Source organism: Balaenoptera ricei, chromosome 11, assembly GCF_028023285.1.
Source record: "Balaenoptera ricei isolate mBalRic1 chromosome 11, mBalRic1.hap2, whole genome shotgun sequence".
NCBI classification, from domain to species: Eukaryota; Metazoa; Chordata; class Mammalia; order Artiodactyla; family Balaenopteridae; genus Balaenoptera; species Balaenoptera ricei.
This window is the reverse complement of record NC_082649.1, coordinates 22,655,603-22,676,618: the sequence shown is the minus strand read 5'-3', so window position 1 is coordinate 22,676,618 and position 21,016 is coordinate 22,655,603. Positions and strand designations below refer to the sequence as shown.

Sequence of the window (21,016 nt, the reverse complement as noted above, 5' to 3'; positions counted from 1 at the left end):
GAGGGAAGAGATATGGGAACATATGTGGGATAGGGAGGGCGGGAGGGAGGGAGATGCAAGAGGGAAGAGATATGGGAACATATGTATATGTATAACTGATTTACTTTGTTATAAAGCAGAAACTAACACACCATTGTAAAGCAATTATACTCCAATAAAGATGTTTAAAAAAATGTTTGAGAGAATTCAGCAGTGAAGATGTCTGGGCTTTTCTTTGTGGGTAATTTTTACTAAATCCATCTGTTTGCTTGTTATAGACTCTTACTCCATGCTAAATGCCATTATCAGTCAACTACATCTTTGTAACAAACCTCACCTAAATTTAGTGGCTTAAAACAATAATTATTTATTTTGTTTGCAATTTTGAAGTTCAACAAATTGGGCTGTGCTTAACCAGGCAATTCTTTTGCTGGTTTTGCTTGTGGTCACTCATTGATTGCAGTCACCTGGCAGCTTGACTGGGACCAGATGGTCCAAAATGTTCCCACTCACAGTCTGGTGAGTGTGGCTGGGATGGCTGGTATGGCAGGGACTCACTCTTCACATGATTTTCCATCCTCTAGGAAGTTAGGTGGGATTTCTTCACATGGTGTCTCAGGGTCCCAAGACAACAAGAGGAGAAGTTGTAAGACTCTTGAGGCCATCTTGGAACTCTCACAATCTCACTTCCACAACACCATTACCACAGCATTCTATTGGCCAGAGCACAAGTTCAGCTCACATACAAGAGGGAGGGAAATAGACTCCGCCTCTTAATGGTAGCTGCTGCACAACCACATTGCAAAGGGACATGTATAATAGGAGGAATTTGTGGCCATTAATCAATCAATAATTTATTATCTCATTTAACACTAAAAACAACACTCTGAATAGCCCCTATTGATATGTCTATTGTATATCTTGGTAAGTAAGTTATCCATGATCACTTCTTTACCAGCGGTAATCTAAATTGGTCTGTGAGTCTTGTTTCGAACCCACATGTACCTGGTGGGCAGCTCAGGGTGGGGCCGGGGAGAACGTAAGCACTCCAAAACGTAGCAGCAGCTGAAAAGGAACTGATAGTGCTGAGCACTTGCGCACGGGCAATTATAAATCTTTTGTGAAGCCGGAGAGCTCCATGTCCGTGTCTCAGGATGACTCTGATAATGTTTAAGATCCAGGTGAGATTAAGTGACCCACACATAGGCTGCTGACTCAACTCATTTTCTGAGACTGAATACCTGTGTCGCCAATATATCTACAGGCAGCATGGACTTATAAAGAGTAATAAGCATCCCAGAGGAAGCCAGAGGAGTGGAGAAACGGAGGAAAGCAAGTTCAAGGACAGGAAATTTTCCACTGAAAGTCTTGTAAGAAAAACCAAGATCGTCCGCATTTCACATAATTGACAAATCAGACGTAGTTGAATACTGTGAACAGTCGTCTTGGCAAGTGTCAAATGATAAATTGCCAAAGTGTTGGAAGAAGGCAGGCACCACACTCAGCAGGATGGTACTTGTTATGCGTGACTTTAAGAGAGAATTTTAAGACAAATCACAAGCAAGATGTAGGACAGAAATCACAACAGTTGATCTCTTCGGGGGGTGACCTCAAATTTGGCCTGTCTCGTTGTATGAGCTAGAGAGTAGTAAAAGTTGCTCCAGGTGAGGCTCGAACTCACAACCTCGGCATCGCTCACAAGTGTACTGTCTTATAAGTACCGCGCGCTAACCGATTGCGCCACTGGAGCTACGTTAGGGAGGTATAAGTGAATATACTTTCACAGATGAAGACGGTATTTTTGTTAAAGGTATTAAATGTTATGAACAAAATGGCACCTTCTGATATGGGGCTTCCACAAATGGGATTAAAAGCAGCAATCAAGGCATCCCTGGTATTTGCCGATCTGCAGCCGTTTCCCCCACAGTACAGAGATGCTGCCGGGGCTGAGCGTCGCAGTTATCTCTATCTTGATCTTCCGCTCAGATTCCCACGGCTTCTCTAAATTCAGACTGTTATTTGAAAGCATTTGAATGAAAAAAAAAATTACATTGGTTCCACAAAGGCAGGAAGCTTTCCACTTAGGAGTGTGTATTCCATCTGTAAGAAACCAGTGCATTTTCATTGCTTCCGGATTCCCGCGGACTTTCCATCTCAGCGGTTCTACTTTCTTGAGTTTCCCGTCTCCACTCTGAGCTCCGCTCGACTGACCTTTCTTCTGCTTCAGATGCCACCTATCCCACCCCGACCCGATCACTCGCTGTTTTTTAACCTAAAAATGTTAAAATACGTTGTTATCCTGAAACATTCAGAGCTAATATTTCCTTTCGAAAAACCACAGTTATAAATGTACAGATGTAATACATACTAAGGAAATGCAGAAAAACAAAAAGATAACTTGAACATTTTCTGAAGTCTCATACTCAGAGAAATCTATGTTTATATTTGTTGTAGTTCATTTCAAGCTTTAAGTGGACGCACTGTGAACCAGACCTGAGCCACAACTCCGTTTGTTACCTGGTCCCTATTACCTCCATTTTAACAGGGGGGTCATGATGACACTTTGGGTCTTTCCGTATCAATATCAACTTGGACCTTGTTTCCAACAGTCCTTGAAATGTGAGGGTATTTCTCTTTCTTGAGTTTATGGTTATTGAGTAAATGGTCATAAGTCCCCTTAGGAAAGGAATGGGGGAATTATATGCTACATATTTGCAGTGGCACTGCAGGGTCCTCAGGACTTGGCTTCTCCTTTAGTCAAAAATTTCAGGTCTGAAAACTGGTTTAAGATCAGAAATTGAGAAAGGTATTGTGATTTTATTTTTAACTGGGGCAGCTGCCCTCAGTCTCCTGATTATCTATCCTCAATTTCTTCTGATTGTGTAGACAGTGATATGCTTGTTGACTTCCCATCTATCTTGCTTCTAGAGATGCTGTATTTTATTATCTCAAACACTCTGCAAATTTGGCTACCACTCTGAAATTGTCTCTCATTACAGTAATTTCACCCACACACTCCTGGGGCATGCAGATGCACTGCACACACACACACACACACACACACACACACACTCATGGATTCTGATGGTTGAGTGCTGCTATCTCTGGCCTGAATTATTTCAGGATCCTATAATCCCCATTGCTGTCAGTGAATTTACTTCTGTAGCAGAATCTCATACCATCAGCCCAGCGCCAGTAGAGGACACTCATCATAAAACTTCTCAGTGAGGCTGGTGCCCCTCTCCCCAGCATATTACTTTTTTTTTTTAAACAGAATGTCCTTTGGCCCTCTTGTGACACATTCATCTAGTGGGTTTTACAGCATTACATGGTAAATCCAATAAATCCACTCTAGCATGCCCACTTTTCTGAGCTTTTGATCCCTCCTTTGTGCCATCAATCACAAGAGTCATGGCATTCTTACCACATTTAGTGAGAGCCATTTCTTTTTCAAGCAGGAGAATCCTAATAGTATGTTGAGTTCTTGCCAGTGTGTAAAAATTCTGTACTTTTGGAGAATGCTTCAGTATCAGTAAACTCTACTTCAGCTAACTTTGAGTTCTCTTCTTGATCCAGAACCCTTAGAATTTAGTTCTATATGGGAAAGACGCTGAGTGAGTGGCAGAGGCATGTGTTTGGCAGAGGAGAGGTCTCTGCATTGTCTTCAAGGAAGAACCCTTAATAAGGAGGACTGGGTTACTTCTAAAAGGCTCAAAGGATCTTGGGAAATCTGGAGATTTAGATGTTCTAGTGCTTCCCACCAGATGACTCCATTCAATGTCTCAAGGTTCTATTCTTTTCCAATCAAGGCCATGACCTAGGCATAGAAGATAATCTAGTTTGAGAATTTAACCCACTTTGGAGTTCTACTATTCTTATGATTAAATCTTGGATCTGAAACTTAGCTTTTTATGCTCTTGAGTTGCAGGATATGAGAGGTTCTTTATATCCTATTATGGAGACACTCTGGCTTTCACAGTTAGCCTTTATTTGATGAGATATCATCCTCAGCCTTTAATCATCTTTTTCCAAGGCATCAATTTCTTCTAATAACAACTATACAATTCTATTACATTATTATTACCATTTCTCCCATATTTATCAAGCACCTGATACATCACATCTTCTTGTGCATATCCACCAGTGTAGCATCTCAGTTCAGGTTTGGTGAAAGTTTTAAAAACTGCTACTTTTTGCCAGTGGCTGTTTGTGCTCCATCAATCCCCTCAACCAGATGGTGGGTAATTCAGCTTCAAAAATCTCATCTTATCATCCTCTTTCTCAGATCACTTTTGGTACTAACTGTTGTAGGTTGGGTTCCCCGGAAAGACTCCAAGATGGGGATTTGCATTCAGAAAGTTTACTGGGGCACTACCTCAGGGTCAACACCTGAGAAGCAATGAAGAGAATCAGAATTTGTCAGAGGGAAAAATTGGGCTGCAGTACAAGTGCAAAAGGGCAACTGCCTACCCCTTGGGGGTCTCCACCACTGGAATGGGTCCTTCAGAGTTGTCCTAAATTGAGAAGCCAGATCGTGGCTGTTATACCTCTCATTGACCAATAATTGCATACAGGCTGCCTCCGGAAATGAAATGTGACCTTGACCTGAGACAAGTCCTAAAGAGGGATGAGAGTTGAGAGCCATCAGGTAACAACCTTTCAAGGACCTGGGATGGTAAATCCTTCTGTCCAGGGGGTTCAGGTAATTTGGTCAATCCACCATCTGTGACAGTCACAGTGAGGAAGAAGAGAAAGGTATGATGAGTTTGAGCACAGGATAGGATTTAAAAACCACCACACTGATCCCTGTTGCTGCAGAAAACATTTGATTGGAGATAGGGTCAGGGCTGGTTCTGAAGCTGAGGAATCTAAGGTTGAGAGAGGAAAGACTGTCCTTCAAAGGGTGCTCTGCCCAAGTGTCACAATCTGAATGCAGTAAAGATCAGACATAGGAAAGTTTTTGTAGGGTCCAAATTAGAAAGAGGCTCCAGTTCCCACTATTGTGAAGATGCCCTTCACTTCATGTGAGGCAATTTCCTGCTCCCACTCGACCTAGGGCTCCTACAGAAGAGTGACAGATCAGTGGGGGCAGGGGTGGGTGGGGTGTCACAGATAAAGACTGATCCGAAAATGTTTGGAAATTGACATTTCATGTTTCTCCTGGGGAAGGAAATATGTTATGAAGTGGAACCTAAATTGTATGGCTATACACCCCATTGCTATTTCTACACCTTTAGGGTAGAGAGAGAAGGAGAAATCAGAATGTGTAGCAACGTTCTTTTTCAGGATATTGTGACAAACTGAACCTTCCTCATGGAAGGATGATTTTCCTTTGATGGATATGCATTATTAAATTTGTAACAGATGTCTGAGGATTTAGGGTTTCCATTCTGTTTTTTCTTCACCCACTTACTCTTGCAAGGGGAAATAGCAGTAGCCTTCTGAATATAAATCTACTTGGTAGAGAGTGGGAATTTTGGCACTATAGAGGTGATTTAGTCAAGTGGAGGCCATTTAGGAAGAGAGTGTAGTGAAAAGATGGATTTTTTTTTTTTTTTTTGAACAGGTCTTCAGGTAAGAAGCAGGATGGCTCCTGCCCCCAACTTGGTCTTCCTATTCAGTTTTGAGCTGTTTCAAGTATGCCAGAATATCTGACTTGACTGTACTGACTGGAGCCTGATGGAACCAGCGCATGACAGGGACTACATCAGGTCCCACCAGGAACTTTTCAAAATTCCAGCGGATGTCGTGGACCATGACGGGTTCCCAGGATATATGCTTGATTGAGCCCATAAGTTCAGAAGGGTGAGGACAGGATTGCTGAAGGAGAGAGATGGAAAAGAGAAATGACAGTATCATTTCTGCTCTTGGATGATTCAGGCTATTTTCACCCACAGGTAATCTGCTCCCTCTTATATCAAGATATTTTCATTTCCTCTGATTACTAATATATTCTCTGAATCACAAAGATACCAACTACCAAGAATGTTGTAGATATTATAGCAAAAGTCTATTCCCTCTTTCTGTTTCTCCCTGTGACCACATCACAGAATCCTGCTGCTATGAATAAGATATGTCACCTCTCTAGCTTTCAGTTTCCTTTTCTGTGAAGTGAATGGTTTAGATTAGAATGTAGTTTCCCAAGTCTTGATACTCCATGGGCCAGTAACATTTCAAAAATATCTTTTGGGACCAATAGGAGTTCCAACATTTTGTTTTGTCAAATAAGAGAAAATTTTAAAAACATCATTGCTTCACCATTTAGTTTTAAAAAGATAATTATAAGAATAAATTACATATAGGTACTAATCTTAGAATAAAGGGTAGCCCTATAAATCAGCTGAGTTTATGAAATCCTCCTTATATTGTCCTATTTTTTCAATTTACTGAGAATATATAAAAATCTCAACATAGGCCAGCTTTGGCCCACAGTTCAGCATCTAAGAACACTGAACTCTGATTGATGATCTGTAGGGGCCCGTTCAGCTCTCACATTCTCTATATCTAAGAGTCAGTGTTTCATAAAAGGCACTTACTACATTGTATTATACCTGATTTCTATGTCATCCTCTCCAGTATGAAATCATCAAGGAATAGGGACTGTTTCTATTCATCTTTATACCCTTATTATTTAGAAAACTGCCTTATAGATAGCAGGCACTCAACAAGTATACCTTGAATGTATAAATGAATGAATGTCAGTGAACAAAAGAGGGTGGTCCCAGTGAAAGGTGCCACTCTATACAACTCTCTCCACCACACAAAGCCAGAGCATCATAGATACTAACAAATTAAGCCCCAATCCCTATGCTAATCTGGAGATCTCTTCCAAAGAGTCCAATCCCACCTCCAGGCAGGTGCCCTTGGATCCATTTCCACCACACCAACTCTATGCTAGGAATATTTGGGAAGAAGAGGCTTAGGTCAGTGATTAACTCACCTTCAAGAAGGTGAAGACTTTCTGCTCTTTTTCGCCATTCACATCCCCTTTCTCAAAAAGCTGGAAATTAGGTACATATCCTCCTCCTGGACGGACATACCTGCAATGAACCATAATGTTCCCAGGAAGCTCCAGAATATATGAGAGAAAGTTATGATGGGGTACCAGAATTTGAGGTCATGAGAAAGGGGAGAGAGAGGTGGAGGTATAGAAAACAGGGCTGGGAAGGGAAAATAAGGCCATTTTTAAACTTTGGGCTCCCTGATTCACTTTATTTTCCCTATTCCACATCCTATCACTGTCTCCCCCTGCACTGTTTCTGTACCAACAATACCAGGAGCTATTTCTGTGCTCCTGCTCCTCCGTGGTCCATCCAGTTCTCACTTCCCAGAGAGGGGGAGAGAGTGTCTGACACTGCCAGACTCATATCAGCAGAGGCCAAAGTTAAAATCAGTTTGCAGATGCCCCTAAGCCTATTAACCCACTACCCATCCCAGAAGTCCCCAATATGGAAGTGCCTCTGGAAACAGAGGAAAGGTAGACAGAGACCCCTATAGGGTTTCAAGCAGGCACTTACTTCAGTCCCGGAAGGATCTCTGAGTTCTCTCCTGGTTCTTGCTTTCCAAATTGGTTGCAGGGAAAGCCAAACACAACTAGGTCAAACGGCTTCAGCTCCTCCTGAAGTGCACTCAGTTCTATGGGTAGAGAAGGGACAATATGGCGGCCTGGCTAGAGAGCCTCCTTGTGTAGAGAAAGATCCTTAGAGATACCCATTTTACAGAGGAAAAAAGCAGAGGCCCAGGGAAGGAAAAAAAAAAAAATCTAGGTCAGAAAGACTGTTCGTGGCAGGGCTGAAATTAGATACTGGATCTCCAAACATGTATTCAAAATGTTATAGTGCAGTATTTCCCAAATCTGCAGCACATCAGAATCAGGTGGGGGCCTTCCCTTAAAAATAGGGATACCCAGGTTCCATTCCAGAAAAATTTCTGATTACATTCTTCTGAGATGGCTCCCCAGTCACCTTTATTATTCTAAAGCTCACCAGATCACTGCTGGTGGGATTGTAAAATGGTTTAAGTACTATGGAAAATAGTATGGAGGTTTCCCCAAAAATTAAAAATAGAACTACCATAGATCAGCATTCCCACTTCTGGGTATATATGCAAAGAATTCAAAATAGGGCCTCAAAGAGATATTTGCACATCCATGTTCATAGGAGCACTATTCATAAAAATCAAGAAGTGGAAGCAACACAAATGTCCATCAGTGGGTGAATGGATAAACAAATGTGGTATATCCGTACAATGGAATATTATTCAGCCTTAAAATGGAAGGAAATTCTGTCACATGCTACAACATGGATGAACCTTGATGACATTATGCTAAGTGAAATAGACTAGTCATGAAAAAGACAAATACTGCAGGTAAGACAAATACATTTGGTATCTAAAGTAGTCAAATTTATAGAAACAGAAGGTAGAATGGTGGTTACTAGGGGTTGGGGGGAAGGGGAAAAGGAGAGCTGTTATTTAATGGGTACAGAATTTCAGTTTTGCAAGATGGAAAAGTTCTGGAGATTTGTTTCACAAGAATGAATATTTTTAACACTACTGAACAGTATTCTTAAAAATGGTTAAAATGGTAAATTTTATGTCATGTCTTTTTGTACCACAATTAAAAAATGAAAAGCTCATCAGGTGATTTTTAAACAAAACTACGTTTAAACATCACTTCTCATCAGTTTGCCTTCCCTGGTTGGTTAATTGGTAGATTGAATCTCTCTTTTTAAAAGGAAAAGACACACACAATGAGAATGTGCTTCTCTCCTCTGCACAAGCTGGTTCATCCTGGGTGGAGTGTGGGTAAATCTGACAGGGGCAAAGAGAACCAGAGAAATTCCAAGTTGAGCTTCCTGGTGTTCTTCAACAGTCTTCAGGATGTTAAAGATGCATTCTACCTAAAAACCCTCATTGATATGCCAAAACACAAGCTTCCAACTGCCTTCTTCCCCAAGTTTTCCAATCTGTCTCCTCAGACTTTTATAATTGTCTTCTTTGTTCACCCTTTCTGAGCTAGATACTTTCAGTCCCCTAGCAAACACTAACCAGTCCCACCCAGATTCTGCTCAGCCAACGGGGTCAACTGATACCTCCTCTTAGTCCTTTTATTTTTATTTATTTATTTATTTTTGCAATATGAGATTGCTTTCCTGTTTCCAAATGGTTCCTTATACCTTTCCCCACATCCTCCACTCTTGTCTTTAGTCACTGTAGGTAATCACTTCCTCTAGGAAAGAGACAATAAATTAGGAAACATGTCTACCAGTCCTTGAGTAGCTATTTCTCAGTTTCCTCATCTGTTATGTACAGAGTGGGAACTGAATAAATTGATTTTTAAAGTCCCTATAAACTGGTAAAATGAAGTATGGTCCAGTAGAATATTCTTCAGTCTTAAAAAAGAGGGAGGCAATGGTCTAAACTCCAAGGTAACTTATTAATTTTAAAAAGCAAATTGGCAAATAGTATTTATAATATGTTATCAAGTGGGGGAAAAGAAAAAAAAAGAATACCTATATATTTTGTAAACGACAATATTGGTCATCTGAAGGGAGGGGAAAGAGATGAATAAACTTTTCACTCTAAACTTCTTTATTCCTTTAATTTTGAGCCTTGTGAATATATTACCTTGTAAAAATATAACATAACCAAGAATTTAAAATCGAAGTTCTTAATTAGTTCAAATATAAGAAGTGCATCTGTTTCTGAAAGAAAATAATCCTGTTCATTATTTATTGGCTTTCAAACAACATGGCCTAAGATATGAGAAAGATAAAATTCTGCCCAGAGTAATGTACAGAGAGGGAAAAACTACACTTAAAGGAGGCGTTGAGGTTGGAGAGGGAGTGTTTGCCTCTATTATGGCCTCCTCTACCAGCCCTTGCTCCAGTCAAATGTGCTCCAGGTATAAAGCCCCTTTCCCCTTTTCCCTGTCTTTGTAAGTTACATGTAAAACCCTGGAAAAGTCTCAAAAACATCAATCCTACCTCCTGTATTTACCAAGGAGACTTGAATCTTCAGGGAGGCTCCTAGATGTCAGATACATTATTGATTCTCCTGGAAATCTCAGGAGCAAAACAGAGGCAGGACATAGGAAGGGGTCAACAAACATTTTCTGTGAAGGTCCAGATAGTAATTTCAGATGGTCTCTGACACCATCACTCATACAACCACTCAACTCTGCCTTGTAGCTTAACATCCATCACAGACAATCTGTAAATGAGTGAGCATGGCTATGTTCAATAAAACTTTATTTACAAAAGTAGGCTGGCCAGATTTGCCCTGTGGACCATAGTTTACTGACTCCTGACATCAGGGAATAAAGTCACTTGATCATGAGTATTTATTTTGATACATATAATTAGAATTAGAATATAATTCCAACATGACTTAGAATATAATGAGCTGGAAAATTTATCCCCAAGGAGATTTGCTTATGAACTCTTACCAGGATGTTGAGCTGTCAGACCACAATAGGTGGCCACACTGACAAAAAGGACATGCTTGCCCACATACTGCTTGAACTGAATGTGTTCCTTTCCATTAAGAGTGAAAGCGTCATAATCATAGATGGTACCTTTCACATATTTGTAGCAATCCATCTGGAAGATTTTTAAAAATCGTAATATTAGTAACAATAATTCCTAACATCGGTATAACCTTTCAAAGCACTCAAAGAATAATGCATATATTTACTGAGACCCAGAAAACAAATAAGAGTTGTCTAAGGTGTCAATGACAAGACTGAAACTAGGTCTTGTGACTTGAAAGTCAATGGTTTTTTGAGCAACAATCAGTCAAGTCTCTCTATTATCCTGGCAGAGGTGAGATACCAGGAACTGCTTGGATGAATGGAAAAGAGCAGAGATTCATGAGCTGGAATGGGATGGCCTGGAAGTAAGTGGAGACAAACAGAAAAGCGCACTGCCTTTCATGCTTCTATGAAAATGAGGCTACTCCTTGTCTCTGTGTTGAAGGCATCTTGCCTGACTCCTTCAGTGAAGGGAAGGTTTTAAATTGCCTAAGTATTTAAGGATGGCCTTGTTACTTCTTTAACTTTCCCTAGGTCTTCTGACTTCTTACCCCACTCATCAGCATAGTGGAGTGGAAAGAGCTCTACTGGGGAATTAGAAGCCAGCTCTATTGTTAAATTTCTTTATGGACCTGGGCAATTCTCATCCTTGGCCCTCAGTTTCCCCACTGGTAAAATGAAGACATTTGTCTAGATTCCTATCAGATCCTCAAGGGGCCTTCCAGGTTTAACATTCTAGAATCTAATATTACCCCCACCTTGAGTAGTTTTCTCTCTCAATGCACTAGCCAATACTGTGAAATTCTAACTTTTTGTAGCTCCCAAGAAAGGAGATGGAGAGCTCAAAAATGCATCTGTGAACAGGTCACTAAAATCTGCCTAGCAGCATCCACCTTAGCACATACCCAGCTCCTCACCCATTGTGCTCGAGGTATCTAATACCTGCCTTCATCATCAGCTCCATCTAGCCTATACCTTATCAAATTTCCTGAACATATCTGAGCAAATTTCCACATAACAGAAATAAGCTCCACGTGAAATCACCACTGCCTGTTCTTAGGTTAAATTCTTCTACAGGCAGATCTCATCCTCTCCCTCCACTGTCTCTATCCATGCAGGGTGCATGCAGTACCCAAAGTGTGCCGACTCCACGGTGCTCACCAGCACATCCTGATCTCTCTCCCTATATCGGGGAAGCCACTACAAATGGCTTCTGGAATATAGGGAATGTAAAATCCGGAATTATGAAAAGAAAGCTAATGTCCAAACCACCCAGTGAGAAAAAGGCAGAGAGGTACTGACCAGAGAAAGGAGGGAAGGACATAATCTGATAAGAAAGGTCCAGACTTAAACCGGGATTAAACTAGACTTCCTGGAAATGCAATGGACTATAAAGGATTTTAGTCAAACACCATCTGCCCCCACCTAAAGAAGTGATCCAACACAAAACCAAACCAAACTCTACCACTGATTCTATCCCTAGCATACCAGGTTGTAGCTACTTAGGCTCTGCTCCTGGGGAGAGAGGCATTTTCTCCACACAGGCTTTCCCACCTTTGCCTAAATGCATACACATATACACACACCAGCAAAACTGAGACATGTATAAAGAGAACATTGTATCATAGCATCCATTCCTATCTCCCTGATGCCTGGTTCCAAGCTAAACATTTTTAAGAATTTTCCTTTTTTCCCCCCTGTGCTACTGCAATGAAAATTACTGAAAATCATGTAGGGTACCAGAATGTGGGGACTTAGACTCTGAACTTGAAGACTCCTCTTAGTCCAGTCCAGCTTACTCCTGGTATTCATTGCTGTTTCACATTTATTTAAGTCTGTGTGATATGTCTCAAATACTTCCAGACTCAGCTTTTATTAAACAAATTCTACAGCCCAGAATCTCCACACCCAAGTAGACAGCACTGGATAACATAAAATCCATATCAACTCTCAAAAATAGGGAAATCACTCAGGAGGCTATCTAGTCAAGAGGGAGGAAAATCTTACTAGAGTTGTCTTTTATAGAACACATTATATGCATAATAATTATTGCTCACCCACCCAGTAATTGGGTGAGCAGGTGGGTAGATACTGTTACACACACATTTATGATGAGAAAGCAGAGACTAACAGAGGTGAGTTGACTTGTCTAAGGCCAAAAGTGATAACCCACTATGTGAATGAGAGTTCGCTTGCCCCTAACTTCATGATTCCTTTGTGCTTCTGAGTCATCTAGTTCATTGCTATTCTTCCCTGAACTGCTCCTGCCACTGCCATACAAACATTTTCATCAATAAGGCAACTGAGCCATGAATTGGAAATAGAACTGAGGCCAGAATCCAAGACTCCTGATTTCAGATCCAGCTGTTTTAGGCCTCCAATTATTTTTTTCCATATGTTTTATGTTTCTCTGATAACTCTCTGATTTTATCCATCCCTAAAACTTCCACATTAGTTTTTTTCCACCTCTTCGTGGGTTTCCTGCTTAGCTGGTCTGAGATGACTCAACTCAGCCTCTCCTCCAAACCCTGGTCCCCATCCACTCTGATGCCCACCACTGCCCCGTGCCTCAGACCCAGCTCTGATGCACAGACTGATGTGGCTGGAGGGGTATCCAGGCGACCTCTACGTGGAGAAGGAGGGGAGAAAGGACCACAGTAAAAAGACACTCTCGTCCCTACCCATATTCAACTCAAGGAACACCCATTCATAGGAGTGAAGAAAATTCAAGGAGAAGAGAAGAAAGGTTTAGGGGAACCCACAAAGAGGGAGAAAGCAGAGGTCAGAGTCTTACAAGAAGGACTGAGGGCAAGATTTGGGAGCAGGACAGAAGGCTCCACCTTTGAGTCCTGTCCCACCCTCTCTGGTGGTCACTCACCTTCTCCAGCTTAGAATTTGACTGCATGAAGCCAGCTAGGAAAAGGGGGAAAAGATAGGAGGCCCTTAACTGTACAGTCATGACTAGTATCTGTAGATCACTAGTCTGAGAGTCTGAGGTTGTCGGGTACCTGGCAGCCTTTTGATACCCTGGCAGGGACTAGCCCAAGCCTATGCAGGCCAGTTTCAGGGTGGCAAGGATTTCTGGGGTGTGAGTAGGGCAAGAGGACGTAGAATTCAAACCACATCCTCACCTACACACACCCCCGTGAGCACTCAGAGCTCACTAGTGTGATGAGGACCCGGGACTCACATAAATTCTGGCAGAATTATGAAAAGGTGAGGGCAAGCGCTCCACAGTCCTTGAAGACTATTGTCTATTTTTTCTGAGTGGATAGCCGTATCTAGGTGCAGACATCTCAGTAAAGTCACTGCAAAAAGGCATGACTAGACATTCCAAATACTAATCCTAATATTACTATGTAAGTTAAAAAAAAAAAATCAAAGAATGGACCACATGTGATCCATTAGAAGGAAACTGGGCCTGAGGAAGGGAAAAATATTTGCATGTTAATATGTTCACTGTACAAATGTTCACAAATGCTTTCATGTGCTTACTAGTCAGTAAGAAAAACCAAGCAGCCCAAGAGAAACATGGGCACCAGACAGTAAACCAAGTGGCGTCTGTAGTAGGATACAATGTTCTCCCTTACCAATAATCAAAGAGGTATAAACAAGAATAGTTGCATTTTGCATTTATCAGATTGGTCAAAGTTCAAAGGAATGGAGGTGCCCAGTCTCCGTGTTAGTCTGGTGTAGGAGGCTCTTATACACCAGGTGGGGGCAGGGAGGACTACTAATAGCCGACAACTTTCTGGAGGATAATCTGCCATTTTGAATGTGATGCTTTTTTTTAAGTAAATAACTTTAAAAAATTTTTTTAAATTTTGAAATAATTATAAATGTATAGGAAGTTGCAAACACTTCTTTTAATCTCCTGGAAGCCTGAAGGCCCAAGAAGGATAATGGAAGTGAGACTCAAGTTCCTCTAAGGATAAAAATGCTTTGCCTCTCAACCATCATAAGAACCCCCATCCATTCAGCAACAGTTTCCAACCACTGCTCAATAGTCTCAGCCAAAAGTTTAGAATAGATGAGTTGATGATGCAGACTTGGAGCCCTAGGAATTGCTGAGTTTCTCACATAAATAACATATTTAAATCCCACCAACTTCATGGGGGGGCTGACCAGTAACTTTCTCTTGTCTACAATACAGTTTTACTTTCTGGACCTCAAGTGCTAAGGTTTGAGTTAATCATACTCCTAAATTCATGATTACTTGTCCTTGTAAGGTTCCTGTCTTGTTTTATTTATTATTCATACCCAAACTTCATTGATTTTTGATTCCTCTCTCCCTATAGGTAAAATATGTTTAATATGCATAGTGTTCTCATTCTTGGAACAGTTGTATATTCCTCATCAGATTATTAGCTCCTTGAAGTTTAAAATATTATTTGGGTTTTTTTTTCCATTTAAATCTCAGATTTAAAGGGTTGAATTAATCAAACTTTTAAATTTATGGCACTTTATCATCATTAGGCTGTGCAATGATTCTCTTCTTATATTAATTAAAAATTTTTTTTGTCCCCAGTCCACTCTCATTTTCCTACCTCTCAGAGAGGAGGAGTGGCAAGGAAACAGTTACTACAGACTGGAAAGTTGGCAACATTTGTTCTGTTGCAACAAAACATTTGGTGAAACTGTTGCCTGATGACTTAGAAGGCAAAATGACTAAAACAAGGATGAATGTGGTCCCTAGGGCTTTGAAATTACAAGGGGTGAATTCAGCAACTAACTGTGCTGTAAGGAGATAACTAACAAAGAGATATTGAAAAATATTTGGATTAGTTGAAGAGGATCGGGTTTGTTTGCCTTTACCACTCTTCCCACACTCTTCTTCCTCCTCCCACAGGATTTGGGCTGACAGCTCAGCTTTACTCCCACGTTTATTGAAACGATAAATACTTCCCCTCCAATTCTCAGTTCATTTCCAACCAGCCCCCTCCCTCTTCCAGGTTCACATAAGAAGCTGCCTCCCCTTCCTTAAAACTGAGGTCTGAGTAGGGTTTAATTCTTGCTTCTGGTGGAATCTGGGTATTCTTGAATTCTCTTGGAAAACAGAAGATTTTTGTTATCCCAGATTTCTGATCTCTTCTCAGAAGCCTCTAATCTAGAGGGAGGAGCCCAAAACAATGACTGCTGGTGCAGCCACAAAGCTCTCAAAGCCCTTTAAGGCAGCTATACAGATTTTCTGCTTTGTGGTCCCTTCCCACCCACAGATACTTTGCCCAGCTACAGTTCAAGAACTATGGAGATTAAAATATCAAGCTTCAAAAATAGTGTACTTCAATTCCTTCATCTTTCCCAGGATATGTGACTTTGGGCAAGTTACCCTCTGTGCCTCTGGTCCCATTTGTGAAATTGGGAGAATAATATGAACTTCATCGGACTAATTTAAAAAATAAAGGAGATAATTCATTTAAACTCTTAGCACTGGACTTAGCCCAAGGTAAACACCCATCGTTAATTTAACAGATGAAGAAACTGATGCTCAAATAGAAAAACTGACTTATCCAAAGTTAGGTGGAATTACACACTGCTTCTCCCTTGCTGTTATAAATTCCTTACTTTCTTAATCACTTAATGTTTGCTCATCACACAATAACTAACTCCTAGAGTAGAAGAGAAAATTTCATCAGGTCAAGTGGCCTAAAATCTCTGCCTTCCCAAGTCTCTGTGTCCCATTGTCTTAGTTTCCCTGGAAACAAGAGCTCTGACCCGGAGAAGAAAAGGTTTAAGAGCTCATGCTCAGCAGGGGGCCACATGGAGCCACTTCCTGTCACTGTCTACTTGACTGTATCGTATAACTGCTGCCTTCTCTTCATACTTTCTACCAGAGCCACATGTCAAATTCCTGTCATTTCCCTTATGGAATGCTGAAATAATTTCCTACTTGTCATGTGTTCTCTCTTCCAAGTTCTTCCCCTTCAATGCTTTTTTTCCTTCACCTGCTGCCACTGGAGCTGCTGAACACTTGTCTGATGATATCCCTCCACCGACAGTGAGCCAATAAGGCTAACTAATTTATTAGAGCATCAAATCCAGAATCTCCAGCATGGTATCCAAATTGCTCCTGATGTGATCTCAGCCTCCTTCTCAGTCTTAACTCTCAGTAGCTCCTCCTGTGAATCTCATTCTTCAGACAAGCTAAATACTCTCCATTCCTTGAAACACTTTGGATTTAGGTTCTTGATCTTGGAGGTCAATTACACTGATTACTTGGGGATTCCACCTTCCCTGCCCCAAATTATCTATATATTTATTTCCATTGAAAGGACAGGGAATGAAATTTTATCAATTTTACCAAACAAGATTTTAGGTTTGAAATGTTTGTCACCTGAGCCATAGATTAAGTCTGAAAACCAGTCCAGATTTAAATTAAACAATAAGAACTGTCACTTCCTGACTTTAAAAATCTTGTAATTGCTAATAGTCCATAATCTTAAATAGAACGGCAAAAATCAACATGTCTCAAGCACTGCCTATTTTCCCCAGTCAGACTCCAGTTTTTCCTTGAGGTAGGTTTCTTATGAGGATAACTTTCTTGCCCACAGCTAGTGGGTGGCAGCTTAAAGTCAAATAAAGCCTTTCAGACTCTCTGTCTTAGCCTCTGTTAATGACTTAATCTTACCTAAAAATCAGCACCAAGTTTCTTGTGTTAGTTCCTTTGGTCATAGAGGAAACAGGTTCAGTTTTTTCTGAGATGTAGTCCACCTCTTCACCCCAGATTCAACCACAGCCTCTACAACCACCCAACTATGATTTAGAGATTTTTGTCCACCATTTAGTTTTACTTGGATATTTTCCCTGAATTAGACAATCTCCATTGGCATCTGGGATCCCCATCCAGGTCTCCAGGATTTTCCTGTGTTGCAAGTGTGGGTTACAAGTGTGAAACGTAGGATCTACTCCTAAGTCTGCCATTTTAAAGTTGTATTGCTTATGTTTACATAGAATTTGTAGTTGACAAATCTCCTTCACATCAAGGATTTCATTTAGCCTTCACAATCAGCCAGTTACAAAGGCAGAACAGGCATTATTTGCTCACATTTTCAATGGAAAAGTGAGGTTCAGAGAGGAGAAGTGACAAGCAAAGTCTCATTAATAGTGTAGACCTAGACCATAAACCTGAGTTTTTATTTCAAATCCACTTGTCTCTCCACTCTAGGTTCAACTCCCAATAAAATATATGTTTGGAAATGAAGGGAAGTTCTAGAGAGACCACTTTCCTTTTGCATTTAATTTTCATCCTCATGTGTTCTTAACCTTCTGACCTCCTTCCCCAAACATGATAAGGAAGCTCACTTCTGGTCCAGGCTGATTCTGGCCCTGAGCCTTCACTGAAACAGCTGGTCCTGAAACACAGATTTTCTGAAGTGTCTGTCACTCATGCCAAGCTTTCCTCCTCCAACCTGCTACAGGAAGAATTCTGCTTCTTGGAGGTTGGGGGAGGGGGATAAGGGGAGGCAGTGAGAGGAAGGATGTGTACTCCCTTAGGCAGTGTTCTTGTCTGTTCAGTCTTAATGGGCTTGGGGGAGGGAGTGGGAGAGAGAGCTCTGTGTCCATGCACAACCACAGGAATTTGAGTAACCCACACCATTCAAACCCAGATGCCCTCCCACCTGGAAATTCTCCAGTCTGTGTCTCAGGCCCTTGCTGCTCCCAGAGAAAGAATAAATATGCCCATTTCACCAATACACATTGCAAGCCATCACCAACTCAATACAACTGTGGGACATTGAGAAAATATCAAAATCACCAAAGTCCCTTCTAAGGCTGACATTCTTCGTTTATTTTCTCAATTTTGAACGATTCTGGTCACCTTTAAAACTGATTTGATCAGTTATTACCCCTAGAAGATTGGGAAATGAGAGTAGGAAGCCAGAAATTTTACAAATGTTAAGCTCTAGTGTTTCTTATGGTTCGTGTTTCCCAGGCCACAACTGTATACATGAGAAGAAGATGCTCAGTAAAGTGGAGAGACTGCCTCGTCCAAGTCACAAGGCCAGGGCTAGACACAGCCACAACTCTGCCCCTACAACAGTCTCTATCCCTGTTACAGTCAGATCAGATTTAGAACAACTAATTTATCCAATAGTTCCTAAACTGACTTTATAACTTCTCTTTCAAACCTGGATTCATTCAAGGTTCATGTTTTGATATTGATTATGTCTTTTTCGTATCTTTTATTTTAAATCTAGATCAGTCCCACTAGGTTTCTCTTTTATGGCATTTTTGAAGTTATAAGTCCAGTTGTCCTGATAAATATCCCACATTTTTAGTCGTCTCATTTTTTCCTCACAGTGTCAGTCTTCCCCTACACAGGCAGACCTTGTTTTATTGCACTTCACTTTACTGCACTTTTATAAATTGAAGGTTTGTGACAACCCTGAGTTGAGCAAGTCTATTGGCACCATTTTTCCAACAGCATTAGTTTTTTTTAGTTTATTAATTAATTTATTTATTTTTGGCTGAGTTGGGTCTCCGTTGCTGCGCGTGGGCTTTCTCTACTTGCAGTGAGTGGGGGTTACTCTTCCTTGCGGTGCGCTGGCTTCTCATTGCAGTGGCTTCGCTTGTTGTGGAGCATGGGCTCTAGGCGTGCGGGCTTCAGTAGTTGTGGCACGTGGGCTCAGTAGTTGTGACTCGTGGGCTCTAGAGCGCAGACTCAGTAGTTGTGGTGCATGGGCTTAGTTGCTCCGAGGCATGTGGGATCTTTCTGGACCAGGGCTTGAACCCATGTTACCTGCTTTGGCAGGCGGATTCTTAACCACTGCACCACCAGGGAAGTCCCAGCATTATTTTTTTAATTTTATTTTTATTTATTATTTATTTATTATTTATTTATTTATTATTTATTTATTATTTATTTATTTATTATTTATTTATTATTTATTTATTTATTTATTTATTTATTTAATTTATGGCTGTGTTGGGTCTTCGTTTCTGTGCGAGGGCTTTCTCTAGTTCCGGCGAGCGGGGGCCACTCCTCATCGCGGTGCGCGTGCCTCTCACTGTCGCGGCCTCTCCTGTTGCGGAGCACAGGCTCCAGACGCGCAGGCTCAGTGGTTGTGGCTCACGGGCCCACTTGCTCCACAGCATGTGGGATCCTCCCAGACCAGGGCTCGAACCCGTGTCCCCTGCATTGGCAGGCGGATTCTCAACCACTGCGCCACCAGGGAAGCGCACCACCACCACCACCACCACCACCCCCCCCCCCCCGCCCCCCCGCAGCATTATTTTTTAATTAAGGTACGTACATTGTTTTTTTAGACATAATGCTATATTAAACACGTAATAGTATAGTATAAACGTAACGTTTATACCCACTGGGAAACCAAAAAAAAAAAAAAAAATTGTGTGACTCACTTTATTGCAGTGGTCTGGAAGGAACCAAACCCACAGCATCTCCAAGGTGTGCCTGTATTTCTTGTTTTGGAAGTGAGGCCAAAGACTTGGATGGACTAGAATTTTGAGAATGTTATAGTCATCCCTGAGTATCTGCCAGGGATTGGTTCCAGGAGCCCCTATGGATACCCAAATCTGCAGATGCTCAAGTCCCTTATATAAAATTGCACAATACAACGGATACAGTCAGCACTTTGTATCCACGTGTTTCATATCCATTGATTTAACCAACTGCAGATGGCTGACTGTATAAGGTAGGAGTAAGGTTTTAATTTCTTTTCCCATGGATATCCACTTGAATCCTCACTATTTATTTAAAAGACCATCCTTTATTTTTCTATTACTTTGCATTGTACTTTGTCATAAATCAAGAGTCCTTATATACACAAGTCTATTTCTGAGCTCTCTATTTCTTTCCATTGTTCTATTTGTTTATTCTTAAAACAACGTTTAATGTACCTTTTTTTTTCATTGAACAACCTTTTAGTGAGCTTCTACTATGTGCCATACAAGGTTAAAAAACAAAGACTTTATAAATATGAAAGCTTAGTTTGTTCTTTTTCAATAAACTGAATCAATTGAAAGCAAGCTCTTTGTTCCCAAGAATGAGTTATAATTTAGCTGCTTCATTTTTGTCAGTAGAATGCCAACTGAAGTAAAAAATCCTGAAATAAAAGGAACCAATGATGAAATTATTTCTGTCACTGATGATAGTGAAAAATAATTTGTAGATATTGATGAGGATCTTTTAGAAGTAGAAACATTTACACAGGAGGAAATGGATATATACCCATCAGACTATGAAGGTCAGTTCATTTAGCTAATCTTTTTGTTTGACCTTACTAATTTGATATTGGTGACTGATTATCTGCGATAACTTAGTCTTGAATCTGAATTGGCATGTTTATAATAGCCTAAAGCCAAATATTTAAAGAGAACTTAATATTTATGAAATGCTAAGCATGTTTAAGGTAGATTTTAACATATAGTTTTAAAAATGAATTTTGATATTTTATGAAGCAAGTTCTCCCACCCTCTTCAAAAGTGTCTTGACTATTTTTGTCCATTTGCACTTACACTTAAGTTTCTTAAGCATCTTTTCCA

The 21,016-nt window shown here is 40.7% G+C and overlaps 1 protein-coding gene and 1 non-coding gene across 4 annotated transcripts; both read right to left on the bottom strand.

The window, feature by feature from the left end:
- Window positions 1-1,635: 1,635 nt before the first annotated feature.
- Window positions 1,636-1,729, bottom strand: TRNAI-UAU (transfer RNA isoleucine (anticodon UAU)). Its single transcript has 2 exons — window positions 1,692-1,729; window positions 1,636-1,671 (listed from the first exon to the last, which is right to left on the bottom strand). It is a non-coding gene; the product is annotated as a tRNA-Ile (tRNA).
- A 3,863-nt stretch (window positions 1,730-5,592) lies between these two features.
- On the bottom strand, window positions 5,593-13,469 carry GPX5 (glutathione peroxidase 5). Of its 3 annotated transcripts, XM_059938183.1 has the most exons (6): window positions 13,385-13,469; window positions 13,134-13,135; window positions 10,427-10,580; window positions 7,497-7,614; window positions 6,920-7,019; window positions 5,593-5,799 (listed from the first exon to the last, which is right to left on the bottom strand). In XM_059938183.1, the coding sequence occupies exons 1-6, from the start codon at window positions 13,467-13,469 to the stop codon at window positions 5,593-5,595; spliced, it is 666 nt and encodes a 221-aa protein (XP_059794166.1). The 3 variants fall into 3 exon arrangements, with proteins under 3 accessions (XP_059794166.1, XP_059794165.1, XP_059794167.1); XM_059938182.1 differs by lacking the exon at window positions 13,134-13,135 and having other exon boundaries at window positions 13,389-13,469; XM_059938184.1 differs by lacking the exons at window positions 5,593-5,799; window positions 7,497-7,614 and having other exon boundaries at window positions 6,958-7,019.
- Between the last annotated feature and the right edge of the window lie 7,547 nt (window positions 13,470-21,016).